The sequence below is a fragment of the Cygnus atratus genome, chromosome Z (assembly GCF_013377495.2).
Source record: "Cygnus atratus isolate AKBS03 ecotype Queensland, Australia chromosome Z, CAtr_DNAZoo_HiC_assembly, whole genome shotgun sequence".
Lineage (NCBI taxonomy): Eukaryota > Metazoa > Chordata > Aves > Anseriformes > Anatidae > Cygnus > Cygnus atratus.
The window spans coordinates 43,903,465-43,923,027 of record NC_066396.1 but is presented as its reverse complement, the minus strand read 5'-3'; the positions used below and the strand labels follow the sequence as shown (position 1 = coordinate 43,923,027).

Genomic DNA, 19,563 nt, shown 5'->3' with positions numbered 1-19,563 from the left:
TCACTTTATTCAGCGAGATGGATAATTCAGTGGTAAAGCAAGTACGAGTTTTTCTTCCACAGGAAAGCAGGTGTATGGCCTCTTCCCCACCTATCCCAGGTGTAAGCAGAAGGACTGCTTGCCATTTCTCTTCTCCTTTTTAAGGTAAACCATTCATATACCACTAGGAAAGCCGCACCATACCAGCTTTTTTCCCCACTTCCTGTAATTTGTTTTTATTTTTCATTAGTAATTTGTTTTGCATGTCAGATATTTTTACAGGGGTGGCTAGTCTGATGAGGCATATAGATTATATTGGATTGGATTTGGTTCCCAGTGGTGTGGAAATGCCCCCGCTACATGTGTGAACAGCACTGTACACAGTGGCTGTTCTTCAATAGCCACCGTGATTGTTCATGCCAACGCATTTACTCTTCTATTACCAGGAAAATGACCAAAGCACACCAAAAACAATCTTTTGAGATTAGCCGGACTCCCAGCTGGCAAGGCGGGCTGTGACACAGTGTGTTTGCAATCTGGAGCCTGTTTGGTGACCTACATTTGAAAGCCACTATCCCCTTGCTGCAGCTGGTAGCAAGCTGGTCTAGTCACAGCCGCAGAGGAGCGTGCTGGAGTGTTTGCATTGCTAGATGTTTTGGAGAGCTGTGCGTGTTACATTTAAATTTAACCTACAAATGAAGCTCTCGTGCGTTTAGTAAGCGTGTCGTTTAAAATCGATGCAGCCCAGCTTCCACGGGCACCAGCTTGTACACATATAAACCAAAGAGGAACGACCACCGCGTAAGCAGGGCGCTCACACGAGCTGGGCGATGCCATTCCTGCTCCCCTCACGAACACCAAGCCCTGCGCAGCCACCACCGCACCGCGACCCGCTCCCCGCAGCTCCCCTCAGGGCGGTGACACGCGGCCGGGCCCCGTAATGGCGGACAGCCCGCCCCGCCCCGCCCCGCCCCGCCCCGGCACGGCCGCGAGCAGCGCTCCCCGGCGGCGGGACCGGCACCGCCACCGGCCCCGTGCCCGTGCGGGCGGGAGGCGGGGCCGTGCTGCCGGAAGGGCCGCGCGGACGGCGGCGGTGAGGGACCGCCGGCTCTTCCGCCGCGACGTAATGGCGGGGCGGCGGTAGGGGACGGGCTGGCCGGCGGCGGGTGAGTGCGCTTCGCTTCTCTCCGTGGGCGCTGACCGGGGACGGAACGCAACGGAACGGAACGGGACGGGACGGGGCCCCTCCGCCTTGGGCTGCCGGGTTGCGGCCGTTGAGCCGCTCCGCGCTCCGGGTCGGGCCGGCTGCGCCCCGCGCCCTTGGCTGCTGCCGGTGCCGGGGGCCGAGGGAGAAGGAGGAGGAGGAGGAGGAGGAGGAGGAGGTGGTGGAGGTGGTGGTGGTGGTGGTGACCCCCCGCCGGTAACCTGCCCGGCCGCCTTCCTCCCCGCTGCCCCCCTCGGGGACGCGCCGGGTCTGGAGGGACGCGGCTCCTGGCAGCGCCGGGCGTGCCTCGTCGCCGGCCTGCTGCCTGGGCGTGGGTTTGTTCCTCGGGATGACTCCGGGGTGAGCTGTTTGTAGGTCACCGAAGCACAGGTTCGGCGGACGTGTCTTTCGTGAAATAGGTAGCGAGTTCGCTTTGTGCGAGCTGGGCTTTGTGGTTGTTTTTTTTTTTTTTTCGTTTTTGCTCTTGGCTAGAATGGCTGCATCTCCCTGATAGCGCACAGCAGACTGTGAGTTCAGCCCGCTTAGGACAGGTGTACAGCTTATTTTGTCAACGTGTGAGAGCAAAGTTCGTCTGCGTACAAGCCATATAAACTCTAAAAGCTTCAAGCCTGTAGAAAGCAGACACTGATGTGCCTGAGGGTGCCTTTGGGGCCTGCAGAATTAAAAAAAAATCAAGACCATCAAGCACTATACTTCCATATTAAAGACAACAGAAGTATATTTCCTACTTAAGTGCTTCTCTCTAGCTTTCTCTGCAGCTTAAGCTCATACATCTTTTTTAGAAATTTTTTCTTATTTGGTTTTATGTGGCAGTAGTTAAACAACCCAGTATTCAGTGTAGTTGTAAGCACTGCTTCGTGTGTTTGACTGATCTCTTCCAGGTAGTGCCCACTTTCACAGTCCATGCATGTTTAAACTACCTTGCAGCTTGAGTTGCAGCCCTCTGTAAGTATTTTACAGTAAGAACGCAGATATGACCAAGTCTGAAGAGCTAGTTGGTAACACAGGTTATTTTTTTAGATAATACTACATTACTATGAAATAAGTATACTTAGTACCCAATAACATGAAATCTCTGAATGGCCAACTAGCTAAAAAGTGCAAAGTGCATTGGGCAGTGCAGGACTGGCTTTTAATCATCATGTGATCTTTGCCTCACAGGCAGATTGCAGGAGTTAAGCAACACCTCTGATCACAATTTTCGTCCTTAACAAGGTGAATAGTGTCAACAACAGGGGAAGGGGAATATTTGTTGATGTAAACTGGCTGTTGGGGCATCCTCTTTATTGCCTTCTACATATATTCTATACATGGCAAAGCCTTTTCGGTGGTTCTTTCAAAGTGTTGCTGTACTGAGATGAGTCTGGTGTGGACTCTGAAAAGTGTTTATCTGTCCGAAAGGCATCTAGAGCTTCCTATGCAAAAAAGTCATGGGCTGTCCCTGTGGTGAGAGACAACCACCCACTGGTTTTAAACATGTTAAGAGCAGAAACCTATATGATTTTGAACTTGTTTGATTGGAACAAATTTTGCTTTCCACCAAGGCTTGCTTGCGTTTATGGTATTACAGAACCATGGCTTTGATTGTTAATAACAAATAATAACCAGTGCGCTTATGTTTATTGGTTGATTATTTTTAAAATACTATTTTTAACTTTTTAATTTCTAGGTGTGAATCACTAAATTGAATAGCAATAACCATGGGAGATGCTGCAAAACCCCCTTTTGCCAAACAAAATAAGGAACCAGAAATGTATGAAGAAGAATTAAAAGGAAGTCCATTACAGAAAGACTGCCAAACCATGGATGAATATGGGAATGGCCATAGCAATAACATGGATATCAGCATGCAAAAGAAGAGGGGAATGCCAGGTCATTATGGAAATAGTCCTAGGCGAGGGCCACGTAATGTTTTGAGTAGCCCACATTCACTTAAAAACATAACTCACAGTCAAGGATTGAAGTTCAGTGATAACCAAAAAGACCAAATAAAGAAGTGGATATCTGATGACCACCGTGGTACTTCTGACAGCTGGAGAGAGTACAGATCTGTAGCATGGATCCCCATGCATAGCAGGACAAGAAAGGACTCTCTTCATGAGGTTGAAGGTGCAGGAAACAGAAACGTAAGACGACAACTTAAGAAAGACCTAACAAATGAAGACGTTCCAGAGATGCAGAAAGGAAACCCTGGTAATCAACATATTTGTTTATTTTTACATAGCTATACAGTAGCTTTTTGTGTGTGTTACTGAAAAAGTAAAATGTCAAGAATCACCCTTCAGACAAAAATTATTTCTGTTCTGTCATATTGCAAATTGACTAAAGTGTACTGGAGCACTTTAAATTAATTGACACAGTATATGATACAGAACTTGTTTTATAAATTGTGTTGACTTGTTAAATTAGTTTTTAAATGGTAGGAGTTAGATTGCAGCATCTGTGTGTTATCCCTGTTTGCAGGTTTTCTGTTAAAATTTGATTGAACCTGGCAAGGCCTGTAAGGGATTTTTCAGTTAAGTTGCTGCAGGATAAGATTTTGGTGCTACCAAGGAGGTCCATAAACATACATCTTAATGAAGACTGAAAACAATGCAGCATAGGTGTTGATGTGAGCAAGAAACAGTGGTACATCAAGAACAAAAACGATAACTCTCTGCGTATATTAACCTTAACTGGGGTAATTGATACAAATATTGGGAGTACAAACTCTAAATACTGAAATGAAGAGGAGGGCAGCCTGGATCGGGGTTAAAGTAATCGATATCATCACATCTGCACTGAACATGAGTATCAGAAGGAAGTGTAAGTGGACCAGAGCAGTGAGAAGAATGAGAGACTAGTACACCAGAGGTGCTATTAATAGGGGACAACTTCCTGTTAAAAAGAAATCTCTCTTATTTTGGTGAAGTCTAAGGGTCAAAACAAATATTGATCTGCCCTCCTCCTGAGAAGGAAATGTATTGCTGGTTGACGCAAAGATGTCCAGGAATTAATTGTCCTTTCCCTTGATATCAGTTGTAAAAAGAACAAACAAACAAAAAAAAACACAACTGTGAGCTGGTGCCCAGTGTCTTTCATTGTTAGAAATTAATTGTACACTTGTCAACCTTAGATGGAAAGAGCAGAGTAGAATACTTTCTCAAGTTTATTTTCAATTTTGTTGTGTTTATTGAACTGTGTTCGCTTGAAACTTCAGGAACTTGCTGAAATAGATTTTTGGAATGTGACAGTCACACCTAGGACTTAACTCAGAATAAGTGGGTTACTGGCAAGTAGGAAAGGGCAAGCATCTCTTAAAAATTGAATTAAAAATGGTGTGCAACTTTAATTTTAGGAATCCATTGTGCAACAAATATTGTTACCCACTGTATGTGGAGGGTAGCAAAGAAATGAGTAGCAGTAAACATGGATTTGTTGAGAAGAAAGTATTTCAAGTCCTTCTAATTTATTTATTAAAAATGGTGATCGGTTCCTGCAGTCATGGGAAAAGCAGTTGGTAGGTACTGCTAATAGTACTCTCAACACTCTTGTGTGATTGTGTGACAGTCGTATAAGTAAACCAGGAGAAAATTCTCTAGATAAAATTAATACAAGAAAATTGCAGAGATGAACAGATAACTACTCAGAAAATACCAATGATGCTTTCAAAATAATAGGAAACATTGATCAAAGCTCTACAAGGGCTCTCTTTTGTTGAATGTTTTTTTACAGTAATCTGATGATGAATGAAAACAAGATGCGTATTAATTTGAATATGCTGTAGAGCTGGTATGATCTGAATGTGGAGAAGCAGGAGGAATTAAAAAATTACTTTTGCAGAACTGAAGGAATGACCCATGTATAGGATTAAATACAAAATAAATACATCCAAGCACCATTACTTAAGTACAGATGTCAACTGCACAAGTGAATGAGAAAAAGCTGTTAAGTAGCATTTTTTTGGATAAGAATCATAACGAATAGGAAGATGGAAAAGAGTAGTCAATGTCAAGGTGTTGTGAGGCATGAAGTCAATTGCAGTCGGAAGCCCTCCTTTTCTTGAAAGTAAATTCCGTTGCAGTACTGTCTCTAGGTTTGGCACCCCATTTGCATGAATGAAATAGAAACAGCCCAAAGAAAATCAATAGGAATGTCAGGACACCTAGAAAACACACACTAAACAAAGGTTAAGCAGTCCCCAGACCTTCTGTAGAAAAGTTAGCATGGGGGGGGGGAGGAGGGAGCAGGAGGGCAGGCAGACAGATGGAAAAGATAACTGTTTTCAGCTATCTAGAAAGGCATTAAAAAGATTGTAGTAATCTCTTTATTGATGACTTGGATGAGGGAATTGAATGCACCCTCAGTAAGTTTGCAGATGACACCAAGCTGGGGGGGAAGTGTCAATCTGCCGGAGGTTAGGAAGGCCCTGCAGAGGGACCTGGACAGGATGGGTTGATGGGCAGAGGCCAGTGGGATGAGGTTCAACATGGCTAAGTGCCGGGTCCTGCATTTGGCTACAACAACCCTACGCAGCGCTACAGGCTTGGGGCAGAGTGGCTGGAAAGCTGTGCAGAGGAAAAGGATCTGGGGGTATCGGTCGATGCTCACCTGAACATGAGCCGGCAGTGTGCCCAGGTGGCCAAGAAGGCCAACGGCATCCTGGCTTGTATCAGGAATAGTGTAGCCAGCAGGACGAGGGAGGTGATCATCCCCCTGTACTCTGCTCTAGTGAGGCTGCACCTGGAGTACTGTGTTCAGTTTTGGGCCCCTCACTACAAGAAGGACATTGAGGCCCTGGAGCACGTCCAGAGAAGGGCTACGAAGCTGGTGAGGGGCCTGGAGCACAAGTCCTGTGAGGAGCGGCTGAGGGAGCTGGGGTTGTTTAGTCTGGAGAAGAAGCGGCTCAGGGCAGACCTCATTGCTCTCTGCAGCTACCTGAAAGGAAGGTGTGGGGAGCTGGGGGTCGGCCTCTTCTCACAGATAACCAGTGATAAGACTAGAGGGAGTGGCCTCAAGTTGGGCCAGGGGAGGTTCAGGTTGGAAATGATGAGACATTTCTTCTCAGAAAGAGCAGTCAGGCGTTGGAATGGGTTGCCCAGGGAGGTGGTGGAGTCACCATCTCTGGGGGTGTTCAAGAAAAGGTTGGGTGTGATGCTCAGGGACATGGTTCAGTGCATAGGGGCTCGGCTGGACCAGAGGATCTTGGAGGTCTTTTCCAACATCTATGATTCTATGAATCTGGTTGGTATTTTTCTGATAGAACAAAAAGCAGTGGGCCTAGAATTTAGGAGATATTGTCAGGGCAACTCATGCAGTCTCTACTTGAAGACCTTTACAAACTGGTTAGGTGAGCATCACTAGGCATAGACAAAGTTCGTTTCATCCTGCTGTGAAGCACAGGCATGGCATAGCTCACCTCTCGAGGTCCCCTCAAAAGCGCTTGTTCTCTGTCAAGTAGCAAACAGTTGCTAGAAATTTTCCTTTTCACATTTCCACTTACTTGACATCTTTGATCCAATCTTTCCTTTATCTTTATGCCTTTTTACTGTAGCTCACACGGAGGAGTTTGCCCAGTCTGTGGCACTGATTTTGCTACATGATCTTTAGCCTGCCTTTAGTACTTTATCTATTCATTAGTGTATAACTGGATTGTCACTACAGTAACTAACAAATAATACTAGAAGTATTCCTTCTCTTTGTAATTTTTTAAAGTTACTTAGTGCTTACAGAGGAAAATGATAAGCAGGTAGTTGTCACGCACTCCTGCAAAGATGTTTATTTAATACACTCTTTTCTACAAGTTCTGTCTGAATTGATCAGAAAAAAAGTAGTCAAACAAATGTTGTGGGTCAGAGGAGTTGTAGCAAGAACCAGTACAGAAAATGAAAGGGATGTATAAAATTAAGACCAACTTCTTTTTCTGTTCTTTGGAACTTGCTTTGGAGCGTACTATCCCCATGACATATTTATTCCAGCATAAGCTTCTGCTGCCAAAAGGAATTATATTACTGTTCTTGCCCCGTTCCTGTTTACAACAGTAACGCACACATGCTGTTCAGTGAACTGAGTCAAAAAACTGATTGAAGATTCACAACTGCGGTGTTTCACTTCTGCCAGTTATTAAGAGATAAAAGTTGTGGTCACAGGGAAGAACTCCAAATACATTTGGTAGACTGGTTGTGTTTTGTCATTTACTTTTCTAATCATTACAAACGAAAACCTCATGGTATAATAAGGGTTTTAGAATTAAGGGAAGTTACATAAACTGTCTCAGAAGCAGGGAACTTTTGAAATTCCGTGCATCTGGACATCCTGTGTAGCTAGCTGTTCAAATGAAAGTTAAGATGCAATGTAAAATGAATATCTATGAAAATCGAGCCTATACATATTCATTTCTGAGTTTTAGTAGCAACTTCTGCTTCAAAATAATGACAAAGCTTAAAAGCTTAAAAGAAGTGGTATTTGCAGACCTTAGATACAGAACGTTTGCTGTAAACATAAGCTTTCTAACCATGTCTGTTGTCCAAGTTGTGTGGTTTTATTAAGCAATGTGTATGAATACTTAGCCAGTTCAGTATTTATTGATGTGTAGCCAAAAAGCATTATTACTGTTTATTTTTTTTTCATTTGTCTACTTAATAATGTGAAGGCAATAGCAATCAATGTGTTGGTTTAATTGAAAGGCAAGTACACATTAAGAGACAGGTACTACTGGCGATAACAAATTATGTCAGCTAACCCATTACTGCTATATCATAGTGCAGTTAGCTCTTAGAAATTATTCATATTGGCCTACAGTCACTAATTCTGTGATAGCCTTAGTAGGCTATGGGTTGCTTCATTTTATAGTTTATACGTGTACCTAAGCCTCACAAGGCATCCTGAAGCCCTTGGACATATTCTTTTTTTTTATAATGACATATAGATACGTCCCAAGTAGGCAGTGAAATCTATTGCATTTAACTTTTTTTTTTGCCAGTTTTAACAAAACAATATAAATAAGGTTGCTGACCATTTTCAGGGAGACAAACTAGTGTTTCATAGTAGCTCAAAACAAAGATACTGTAGGTTCCGACATAGCTATACACTCTTGCTAGCAATACTAGACATGCACGGAACAGATTATGGTACCATGCAGGGTAGATGATTTATATCTTCTTTGACTCTCACAGAGAGAGAGTGAAAATTAAACAAAACCTAAAATGTTTTATTTTGAAGTTATTTGACGTGTTTACTCTCATAACTCTTTCTAAGAAATGAAGAAACTCAAGAAAACAAGGAGATCAAGAAGAACTAGAAAAGATGAGTATGATCATGATGATGAAGTGGATGGCCCAGTTATAGATGAATCTCAGCTGTCAGCAAAAGAGCTTCTAGGGTTGCAACAAGCTGAAGAACGTTTGAAGCGAGACTGCATTTACAGACTGAAGAAGGTATCACTGTCTTTACCTATATTGTTGTTTCCTAATTTTTTAATCTTTGAATTAAGATGTAGAGGATACACTTTGAGCAATTTATCTGACTATAGCTAGAGAGTCATTATATAATTGATGTAACTGACAAAATGGATACTGTTAATGAACTGTCAAGAGAAGGCAAGTTATCCTGTGTTTTTTACTAATTAAGTTGTGATTTGGCAGCAAGTTAAGCACAAAAAAGGCTGTTCCTTTAGTTCATCAATTAACATCAGTTCACTAGAGACTGGGGCAGTGTATCAGAAGAAAATAATTGTATATTCTATATTCTGCCATGTGTTTGATTTTTTTTCTAAACACAAAAGCAAGATGTTGGACTTGTTTGACTCAGTAGCGCTGTTCTTCTGGCCTTGTATTTGATACTGAAACTTTATGATTGTAATGACAGAGTTGGAACAGCTAGAGTGTTCATGGATTTCAGTGTTACAATCACTCATCTTAGCAAGGGTATTGAATGAAATGAGGATAATGTTAACCTATATTTTAATGTTGTTTTTTTTTTACTGTCTTTATTTTAGCAACCTCGAAACTATCCATCAGCAAAATATGCCTGCAAATTGTGTGATGTTTTGATTGAGTCAGTGGCTTTTGCTCATAAGCATATTAAGGAGAAGAGACACAAGAAAAGCATAAAGGTGAGTTAAGGACAGTAGAAGAAGTATAAACGCAGATCTATGAAACTGTCATCACTCTGCTAATAACAATAAAAGGACATTATCTAAAATCAATCCTCATTTTTTTCTGTATTTGAAGCTCCTTGAAAGCGTTTAAATAGTGATGCTGGTAAAAAGAGTAAATTTGGAACCTGGACTTTGCTTCCACCTTCACCTTTGGAATTTAATTTGTACTTTTTCCATGTCCATTATTAAAGAAAGTTCTCATTTAAAGTGTCACTCAGTAGTATTTGGTAGTGGTGGTTTAAGTATAGTAAACATCTGTAACAACTAACTCTTCCGCCATTCTCTTACTTTACTTGTGGATTAGTTATGTTTATTCATCTGATTTAGTGGGAGGTGTCCCTGCCCATGGCAGGGGGATTGCAACAAGATGATCCTTAAGGTCCCTTCCAGTCCAAACCATTTTGTGATTCTGTGATTCCTCCTAATGTTTATTTCACTGACATATTTCAACGATTACATGTTTTGGTCAAGTCCAGAGCGATGAGGAGTAGCAATAAGCAAATATAGTTGGTATGGCTGAATTAAAAATTATAACCTACATGTCTGGATGAAGACTGCTATTCAGAATACTGTATATGAAATTAAGAGCTTGTGGAATATTGTAGGCGTATTTATATGTAAAGGAAATAGGTTTGTTTTGAGCACAGTCAAGCATCAAAGCAACTCCCAGCATAATCTCCATTTTACTATTTTTAAATTAAATATCTGATGTTCATTTTACTTTCTCTGCTTGGAGTAGACAATTATCTTGTTCAGGTTTACTGCTTCTTCCTCATTAACTTCTACCCTTTCTTACTTCATAGGTGATGAAAGGGTTGATGATCTTTTTTATGTTTCAAATAACTACATATATGTACACACACACACGCTGCATGTTACTGAAGCCTTCTGGAATATGTATTTTTTTATACCTGCTACGTTTTCTCTTTTGTTATTCCTGCTTTGTTACTTCCACTGTATTGAAAACCTGTGTTAGTGTTAATTGAGATGAGTTGCATGCATTCATTCTAGTGCATTTAGCTACTGACCAGAATCATTAAAACATTAGTCTTATTATCTTTAAAGGAAAAGCAAGAGGAACAGATGCTGAGCACCCTGCCTCCTCCAACAGCTTCACAGATTAAAGCTATTGGTGTTGCCATTGAAAATGTAGTACAGGAGTTTGGCTTAAGTAATGAAGATTTAGAAGAAAGGCTCAACATTAAAACAGTGATGGAAGGTGTGCTGCATCAAAAATTGCCAGGTATTATTTGTGATTTGTTCTAAATGCTAGCTATGTCAACTCTTAAAAAATCATAAAGGTGAAAACTTAATTAAAAGCCTTGACTATTTGAATACTAAAACACTATATTTGGTTTCTAATCTGTTAACCAATATGAAGTGGCAATACAGTCTCATACCAGAATTAAGTTACAGTGGTGCTCATGACCCAAATAGACCTGTAGTAAAAAGTAAAGATGAGCAGGACGTGGGGAGCATTTGATCTTCATGGTTGGCCTTTACTAGCTACAGAATGAGAGGTATGATTTATCAACTAACCTCTGTTCTACTGGAAGATTCTTCTTGAGTTCTTGTGATTATTAAAATTAGAAGTAGGTGTAAGATCTATTGGTAATGTTGTAAAGTAGCTACAGACTTAAAATTGGGTGTAGAATAAATGCATTATAAATCTTTTCATTGCAGAGTGCTCATTAAGATTGTACGGCTCCTCCTGTAGCGGATTTGGTTTCAAAACTTCAGACATAAACATAGATATCCAGTTTCCTGCCAGTGTAAGTAAGACTATTTCATTAAATCTGTCGGAGTCGTTTGCACCTTCAAGTGTAGTTTAAATATAAATTACAAAGTGGTAATAGCACTTTTTATGAAAAAGCATTGGGAAAAACAAAGCTACCACATTAATACTGTCTTAAAATAACATCCCTTGCTTCATAGGGCCAGTAATGGTCAGGTAATGTAACATGACTTTGTGCTTTATCAAACCTTCCTTCTAAAAATCTGGAAACAGCTAAAACATCTGGACTCCTAGCAGTCCTGTGCGACAGGTCAAGTTAATTGTCATCTCTTAAAGCTGAATTAAATGGATGATCTTGCTTCTGTACTATATATTACATGCATTAGAATTTGATTGCTACGTTATTTTTGAGCCATGAAACTATCTTACATCATTTGTTTGTGAGCTAATGTAAAGTCTTGATTTTTTATGCTCGTTGTTTCTGTACATTCTTATGCTTGAAACTTTGAAAGAAATTCAGGCTGGTGAAAACCTTAGGCTTCCATGCTTAAACTCATTTCTAGTTTGACAGCCTCGTAGCTAAAATCTTGCATTTCCTCAGAGAAGCAAACATTGAAATGTAATGGAGAAAAGAATGATCGATGTTCATAAAATACATATAAAAGCTGTGATTTCAATCTCTTACATGAGGTCCACTACTGTCAGAAGGCAATTGTATTTAAACACAATGAAACAGTATTTTCACAACCGAGTCTTTGATAGAGATCAGAATAGATTTACTTAGAGCTACTCCAGGATATTTTTCATCTGTCTTCTTTCTGATATACTTGGATGATAACTAAAAATTAAGAGCAGGTTCTTCTCAGTTGCTCTTACTGTTTCCCCCTTGCTTCCGTCTCTGGAAATAAAATGGAACTCTCCTAGAGGCAGTGTTTTAAAATTCTTTTTGGATTGTAGAAAATCACCTTTTTCACAGCAGTGAAAACAGCTTTATTACTTTTGTTCACAGATGAGTCAACCAGATGTTCTCTTACTTGTTCAAGAAAGTCTGCAGAACAGTGGTAAGAAAAAAAATGCTTCCTTTTCAATTCAATTAAACTATTATTGCTTAGTAGTGTTGAATGTCATCTCCATCTAAAGATGGAATCATAGAATGTTTTGTACTGGAAGGGACATTAAAGATCATCTCATCCCATTACCCTCCTGCCATGGGCAGGGACACCTGCCATTAGACCAGGTTGCCCAAAGCCCCATCCAGTCCGGCCTTATACACTTCCAGGCATGGGGCATCCACAGCTTCTCTGGACAACCTGATCCACTGCCTCACTATCCTTATAGTAAAGAATTTCTTCCTAATATCTAATGTAAATCTACCGTTTTTTAATTTAAAACTATTTTTTCTTGTCCTATCACTACACTCCCTGACAAAGACCCTCTCCTGCTTGAACAGGTAAACCACGTGACTGTGAGGGTTTTTATAAATAATTTGAAACTGGAAAATATTGCAGAAAATACTACATCATCCTAAGCAAAACTTACACTTGTGTTTGTAGTCAGTTTTATGACTTCTGGAGTACCATCATTTCTGTTGATACCAGAAATGCCTAATGAGACATTTTATTCTGTATTACAAGGGAAGAAGGTAGAATGTGCTGCATCTCTTTCCCGAGACAGCTCTATTAACTATATATAGTACCAAAAGTAGCCTAGCCTCTTCTAACTTGTCATCAGACCGTGTTGATTGCGGTCTGTTTTCTTTCAACTGCGTGACTATTAATGCAGTGAGCTAATGTACGCGTGTTTTTTCAGGTAATGAATACAACTGTATGTACTAATACAGGCAAGTAACATTTAAGATCTTAAAAAAAGCACTCAAACCAATTAGAACATATACCCAGGCAAAAAATCGAAAGATGGGAAAGAAATTTTGTCCTTTTAAATACAGATTTTGACAAGTAACTTTTTGACTTTTTTGCCTTGCTTTGTGTCCACAGATGAGAAATCAGACTTTATGGTTCCAAACAAGTACATTAAACATGCATGTATTTTCTGACCTAGATTTTTTCATTCCTCACAACCTCCCTCCCCAGCCATTGTATGTGCATGTTCTTCTCTGATGAGTAGACTGTTACAGTCGTTGAGGATGGGGTTACTTATTCCTCAACCAGAGTGGAAGAATAGAGGAACTTACAATCTGTAATGTGTTTTGAAAGCACACAATGTTCTCTTTAGTATCTTGTGCAAAGCCTTTTTCTGTAAGTCAAGAGATACAGGGACAGAGTATTAGGCATTTGAGGTACCTCAGTGGCAAAAGCAAGGTATTTTCAAAGAGATCGTGAGTCCTAGTGGCTAGGTGGGAACAAGAAGATTTCAGTTTCACAGTTCTTAAGTTGGGTAACCTAAAATTTTTGTTGTTGCTTCTGCACTTGACCCAGTGAAACAGTGAGTTATCAAGTAATAAGTCTAGTTTGGATCAATACTACTCCAACTGGAAGAAGGACTGCAGTTGCATTTGTACTTCTTGGTGTTGAGAAAAAAAATGAAGCTGAATTATATTTGGAAAGCTATATAAAGAATATGGGGAGTGAAAGGGGGTAGAAGCATAGCAGGGAGACGTGACTTCTTGTTAGCAAGCCTGTTCTAATACTTGCGTAAAGCAACGCTAGATTACCAGGGAAAATAAGATTCATTGCTTTCTTTCCACCTAATACTAAGGTAACACTATTTCTTTCATCTTTCGCACTAACGTTGTTTACAGATACCATTGGTCTGTCTATATGCCTGTAGTACTGAAGTTGTTCAAGAGTTTAATCTGCCTACACTTCAGCTAGCACTTAATCAAAGTATACCTGCTTAACTATACCTACCATACGTATGGATTTTGAAAAGTTCATTTTTTCTTAAGAGTTGTTATTTAAGAAAATGCTTATTAGAGTATAGACCACACTCTTCCTATTGCATTTGAAAAACTTGCTTTAAAATAGTGAATGATTATCAGATCTGATATACTGCATTCTTGGCTGAGTTAATAAAATCACGAATGTTGAGATAATTAAGAAATTGAATGTCAGAAAATAGCTGCACTTCTCTAGTTGCGTCCAGGTCAACATATTTGCACAAATATAGGCTGGGTAGAGAATGGATTGAGAGCAGCCCTGCAGTCAGGGACCTGGGGGAGTGTTGGTTGATGAGAAGCTGAACGTGAGCTGGCAACATGCGCTTGTAGCCCAGAAAGCCAACTGCATCCTGGGCTGCATCAAAAGCAGCGTGGCCAGCAGGGCGAGGGAGGTGATTGTCCCCCTCTGCTCTGCTCTCGTGAGACGCCACCTGGAGCACTGCATTCAGCTCTGGGGCCCCCAGCACAAGAAGGGCATGGACCTGTTAGAGCAAGTCCAGAGGAGGGCCACAAGAATGATCAGAGGGCTGGAGCACCTTCCCTGTGAAAACAGGCTGAGGGAGTTGGGGTTGTTCGGCCTGGAGAAGAGAAGGCTCCAGGAAAACCTCATTGCAGCCTTCCAGTACCTAAAGGAGGCCTACAGGAAAGCTGGGGAGGGACTCCTTGTCGGCGATCGTATTGATACAAGGAGTAAAGGCTTTAAACTAAAAAAGGGTAGATTTAGATTAGAAGTAAGGAAGAAATTCTTTACTCAGGGTATGATGAGGAAGTGGAACACGTTTCTCGGAGAAGCTGTGGATGCCCCATCCCTGGGGGTGTTCAAGGCCAGGCTGGATGGGGCTTTGGGCAGCCTGGTCTGGTGGGAGGTGTCCCTGCCTATGGCAGGGGGTTGGAACTGGGTGATCTTTAACGTCCCTTCCAATCCAAACCATTCTACGATTCAATGATATTTTCTGTCAGTACCATAGTTAATGTGGCTTTTTCTCTTTTTTTCCTCCCTAGAATCGTTTATTGAAGTTGATGCAGATTTCCATACTAGAATACCAGTGGTGGTGTGCAGAGAAAAGCAAAGGTCTCTGTTGTCGCTTTGTGTGTTCTAATAGTATATAGCTACGTAAATTGTGTGTACCAGCATATGACAAATGACATTTCAGTACTAAATTATTACAGTTCCATTGATCTTGAAACATAAACTAACACTCACGAGCAAGTCATTCCTAGTCTAGAATAAGAGTGTAAGGGTTGTTCTGGCCCCAGCTGCATGTTTCCCAGTCCTTTCAACCTTTATGGTTTCCGGCATATGCCTTTACCGCTCCATTTGGGATAACTGCTTAACAGGAGTTCCTTTGCTGCCTTCCAGATAACTTAGAAACTGTATTAAATTAAGGTTTTCTTTAAGGGCAAGATCAGCTTGCTTAACCTCACTAGTATTTCACAAATTTTATTTTGCCCATTTACTGGATATCACTTAAGATTCACCCAACATTCTGTAAATACTTGCTGGTACAGGTATATTATCAGTTATTTGCTGCTACTTTGATCTCTCGCTGTTTGAAAATGTTTCTTGTTCTGTGGAAACAGCATAGAAACTGTTTTATGATGGGTGTCATGTGGGGAAAATGTTTTTGATTCATAAAGGAAATTGGTACTTTAAGTTTTGTTTGTTAACTTTGTGGTTTTTTTTAGTTCAGTGAATTAATATAATTAGAATTGATGTCACTAGAAACATACTTAAGTTTGAATTGTACTTGAACACACTTTCACAGAAGGTTAGAATGCATGTATTTTCAATCTAATCATAAGTCAAATTGGTTTTCTATGCTTCTTTTAATGTAGATAAGCTGTCTTGGAAAGGCTGTTAAGTCTTTCCTGGCAGCCACCTTCTACAATGTTTTGTGAGATGTCTTCTAACCTACCACCATTCTTACAACACCTTCAATATCTTTACTTTTTTCTCCTTGTTGTTTAGTGGCCTTATTTGTAAAGTAAGTGCAGGGAATGAGAATGCTTATCTGACAACAAACCATTTGGCTACACTTGGAAAACTAGAACCCACTGTTGTATCTTTAGTGATTGCCTTCAGGTACTGGGCAAAGGTAAGAGTTATTTTTATTCTCCCATCTGTGAAAATATTGAATGAACATTGGTACTATGCTGGTGAGACAGTACATACGGTTTAGAAAACAGTTGTTGAAACTGTTCTTAGAGTTGGAAAAGGGATATTCTTTTTGTTATAAGTTATCTCTAGTTGTTTTGTAATGTTCCAGTAAATTTCAGAAGTGGAATTTTCAGATTCAGTTACTGGCATGCAAGGCTATAAGTGTCCTGCTCTTTTGCGTTACCAAAGTTAGAATGTATATGAAATGGAATTGGCAGTTTCCTATAAATGTAATCCATCATGAAAAAAAAAAGAAAGAAAAACTGTTTGTTTCCATATGTAGATTAAAACCTTTCTTTTTCGAGATTTTATGTGTATGCAGTTAAAATATGACTTATAAAAGCATAGAAAATCATTTGAACTTAGTATATCTATGTAAAACAAGTCATCGTTTTGAAAATGTTCAGTGTACTGTTTTGCCAGTCTATGTACTCTGTCTATGCAGTATATTTGCAGACCAGGACTCTTAACGCTGAAAAGTTTGTATTAATGTTATGACTCCAGTAAACATTCATGCCTTGAGTGGAGGATGTGGATGTTCATGTCTCACAAGAGGAGGTCAAAGATACCTGAGTTTCTCTCAGTATGTGTACTGTGACAGACTTCTGAACAGGAATTAAAATGATATTTTGCAAGTTGTATCTTGAAACATTAATGACTACCCAATATATTTTTACAGTTGTGCTGTGTTGATCGTCCCGAAGAAGGAGGTTTGTCACCTTACGTGTTTGCATTAATGGTCATCTTCTTCCTGCAACAGAGGAAAGAGCCTTTTCTACCTGTCTACTTGGGATCATGGGTATGTATATTAATAAACTGAATATTGTGAGTGAGAGGACAATCCTTTTAACTTTTGGTGGTGGTGTAACCTGTCAGCTTCTTGCTATACTGAGCAAGCCATACACCAATCATTTCTGCTGGAATTCAGAAAGAATGTGATTTCAGCCATGCTACACTTAACCTTTATGTACTTGGCTGTAAGGATGCAGTTCACAATCATAGTCACGGAATTAAGTATTACTGTTGACCCTTTAGTGAGTAAGGAGAGTAGGCCATTGAATAATGCAATTTGTAACAACCTACTTCCTCATTTCCTCAGTCTTTCTTCCATACTCTTGAGAACTCTGAATTCATATAGCTATACCCCAAAACAGTGTCTTGGACTTTAACATCTAATGCTTCATTTCCAGTGAAGAATGTGTAGACCACAGTTAGGGAGCACATTAGTTTAGTATTAGTCCATGGGATCAGACTAGGGGTTTAAAACATGTATTTCTTGACTTTAGAAGCCTGAGATGCGTCTTAATATTAGGAGTGCTGTTAGGGACAACATCCGGTTTTCCAGGACATCATTCAGCTGTTTGTACCCATGTCATGCATTTTTATTTGTACAGTCACCTGTTGATATTTAGTGTGCATGTTCTAGTTTCCATAAGCAATTACATGGGCCTTGCAGTTAATGATTTCTTTTGCTATGTGATTGACTCATTCACAAAGTTTCTCCACACTGTGCACTGGGAGAAAAAAGCCCTATACTATATGACCATACAATTAAAATACATGTATTTATTGTACAGTGTGCCAAAACAAGGTTCGGTGAAATATGGATACCCTTCCAAAAGCACTGTGTCCTTGAGAGCATTTTGTAGAGAAGTTTAGGGAGAAGAGAGAAGCAGGCTGGGATACTTTCTAGGGCCTGAAACAGCTATTTTTAAACTTGTTCTATTTTGGCTTTCTATTATATGGGAAATGCTTTAAATTCAGATAATGTTAACTTGTGTTGCTTTTCCTATTTCTTTTAGATTGAAGGATTCTCATTAAACAAATTAACTAATTTTCATATTAAAGAAGTGGAGAACGATGCTGTGGTTTGGGAGCATAACCCCCCTGATGACGCTGATGTGCCACAAGAAACTTCCCCTAAAAGGGACAAGGTGTGAACCATTTAATTTACTTCTGTAGTAGTCTAGTAGTCTTTGCTGCTTTGGGGAAGAAAAGAAGAGCTTTCTATTCTTGCTTTGTTTTTGTGTTGCAAAACCATAAGATGAACTGGAAGGTTACATAGCTGACTAGTACAAGTACAAGGCTTACTATGCTTACCTCTTGCTGCTTTGAAGCTGGCAGGTGTTAATTCAATCTCTTTGATAAGACCCTGGGTTTTAATCTGTCGGGTAGGAAAATGAAGCAATTTCATTTCAGAATTAGGTTAAGCGTATGAATGCTGTTTTCTCTTACTGGTGTAGTCTACGTGGACTTCTGTAAGGCCTTTGACATGGTCACACAAGTCCTGATCTCCAAATTGGAGAAATGGATTTGAATGGTGGACCATCCAGTGAATAAGGAGTGGGCTGGATGACCGCACCCAGTGGTCAACAGTTCCATGTCCAGGTGGAGGCTGGTAGTGAGTGGTGTCCCTAAATGCTCGGTCTGTCATGGCACCAGTGTAGTTTAATGTCTGTATCAATGGCATAGTGGGATCGAGTGCACCCTCAGCAAGTTTGCAGCTGACACCAAGCTTAGTGGTGCAGATATAACAGAAGGAAGGGATGCCATCCAAGGGACCTGGACAAGCTGGAGAAGTGGGCCCATGTGAACCTAATGAGGTTCAACAAGTGTAAGTGCAAGGTGCTGTGCACCCTGACATGAGCACGGACTGAGAGAACTCATTGAGAGCAGCCCTACAGAGAAGGACTTAGGGGTTTTGGTGGACGATAAGCTCAACATGAGCCAGCAGTGTGTGCTTGCAGCCCAGAAGGCCAACTGCGTCCACAGAGGAGTGGCCAGCAGGTGGAGGGAGGTGAAGGTGATTGTCCCCCTCTGCTCTGCCCTTTTGAGGCCCCACCTGGAGTGCTGCATCCAGATCTGGGGCCCCAGCACAGGAAAAATGTGGACCTGTTAGAACAGATACAAAGGAGGGCCATGAAAATGATCAGAGGGCCAGAGCACCTCTGCTATGACAAAAAAATGAGAGCTGGGGATGTTCAGCCTGGAGAAAAGAAGGCTCTGAGGAGACCACATTGTAGCCTTTCAGTACTTAAAGGGGGCTTATAAAAAAGATGGAGAGCAATTTTTTACATGGGCAGAGAGGGATGGGACAAGGGGGGACATTTTTAAACTAAAGAGGGGAGATTTACATTAGAGATTAGGAGGAATTTTTTCACTGTAAGGGTAGTGAGGCAGTGGAACAGGTTGCCAGGAGAAGCTGTTGATGCCCCATCCCTGAAAGTGTTCAAGGCCAGGTTAGATGAGGCCCTGGGCAACCTGATCCAGTGGGTGGTGTCTCTGCCTATGGCAGGGGAGTTTGAGGTAGGTGATCTTTAAGGTCCCTTTCAACCCAAGCCATTCTATGATTCTGTGATTAGTTTTGTAACTATTCTTAGAAATCATTTATTTTATAATAATTGTGTAGGCAACAGTGTTACTATGTAGTTGC

At 40.7% G+C, this 19,563-nt stretch overlaps 1 protein-coding gene across 3 annotated transcripts in view; it reads left to right on the top strand.

The window, feature by feature from the left end:
• The first annotated feature begins 1,003 nt into the window (after positions 1-1,003).
• The window catches only part of TUT7 (terminal uridylyl transferase 7), a 35,716-nt gene continuing 17,156 nt past the window's right edge, over positions 1,004-19,563 (top strand). For all 3 annotated transcript variants that reach the window (XM_035565235.2, XM_035565233.2, XM_035565234.2), the window contains exons 1-11: positions 1,004-1,145; positions 2,874-3,397; positions 8,441-8,619; positions 9,180-9,296; positions 10,407-10,584; positions 11,025-11,113; positions 12,086-12,137; positions 14,975-15,044; positions 15,942-16,068; positions 16,810-16,929; positions 17,933-18,064. In XM_035565235.2, coding sequence (XP_035421128.1) covers positions 2,905-3,397; positions 8,441-8,619; positions 9,180-9,296; positions 10,407-10,584; positions 11,025-11,113; positions 12,086-12,137; positions 14,975-15,044; positions 15,942-16,068; positions 16,810-16,929; positions 17,933-18,064 — 1,557 coding nt within the window. In that variant the 5' untranslated portion in view covers positions 1,004-1,145; positions 2,874-2,904. The remainder of the gene's footprint in view (positions 1,146-2,873; positions 3,398-8,440; positions 8,620-9,179; positions 9,297-10,406; positions 10,585-11,024; positions 11,114-12,085; positions 12,138-14,974; positions 15,045-15,941; positions 16,069-16,809; positions 16,930-17,932; positions 18,065-19,563) is intronic.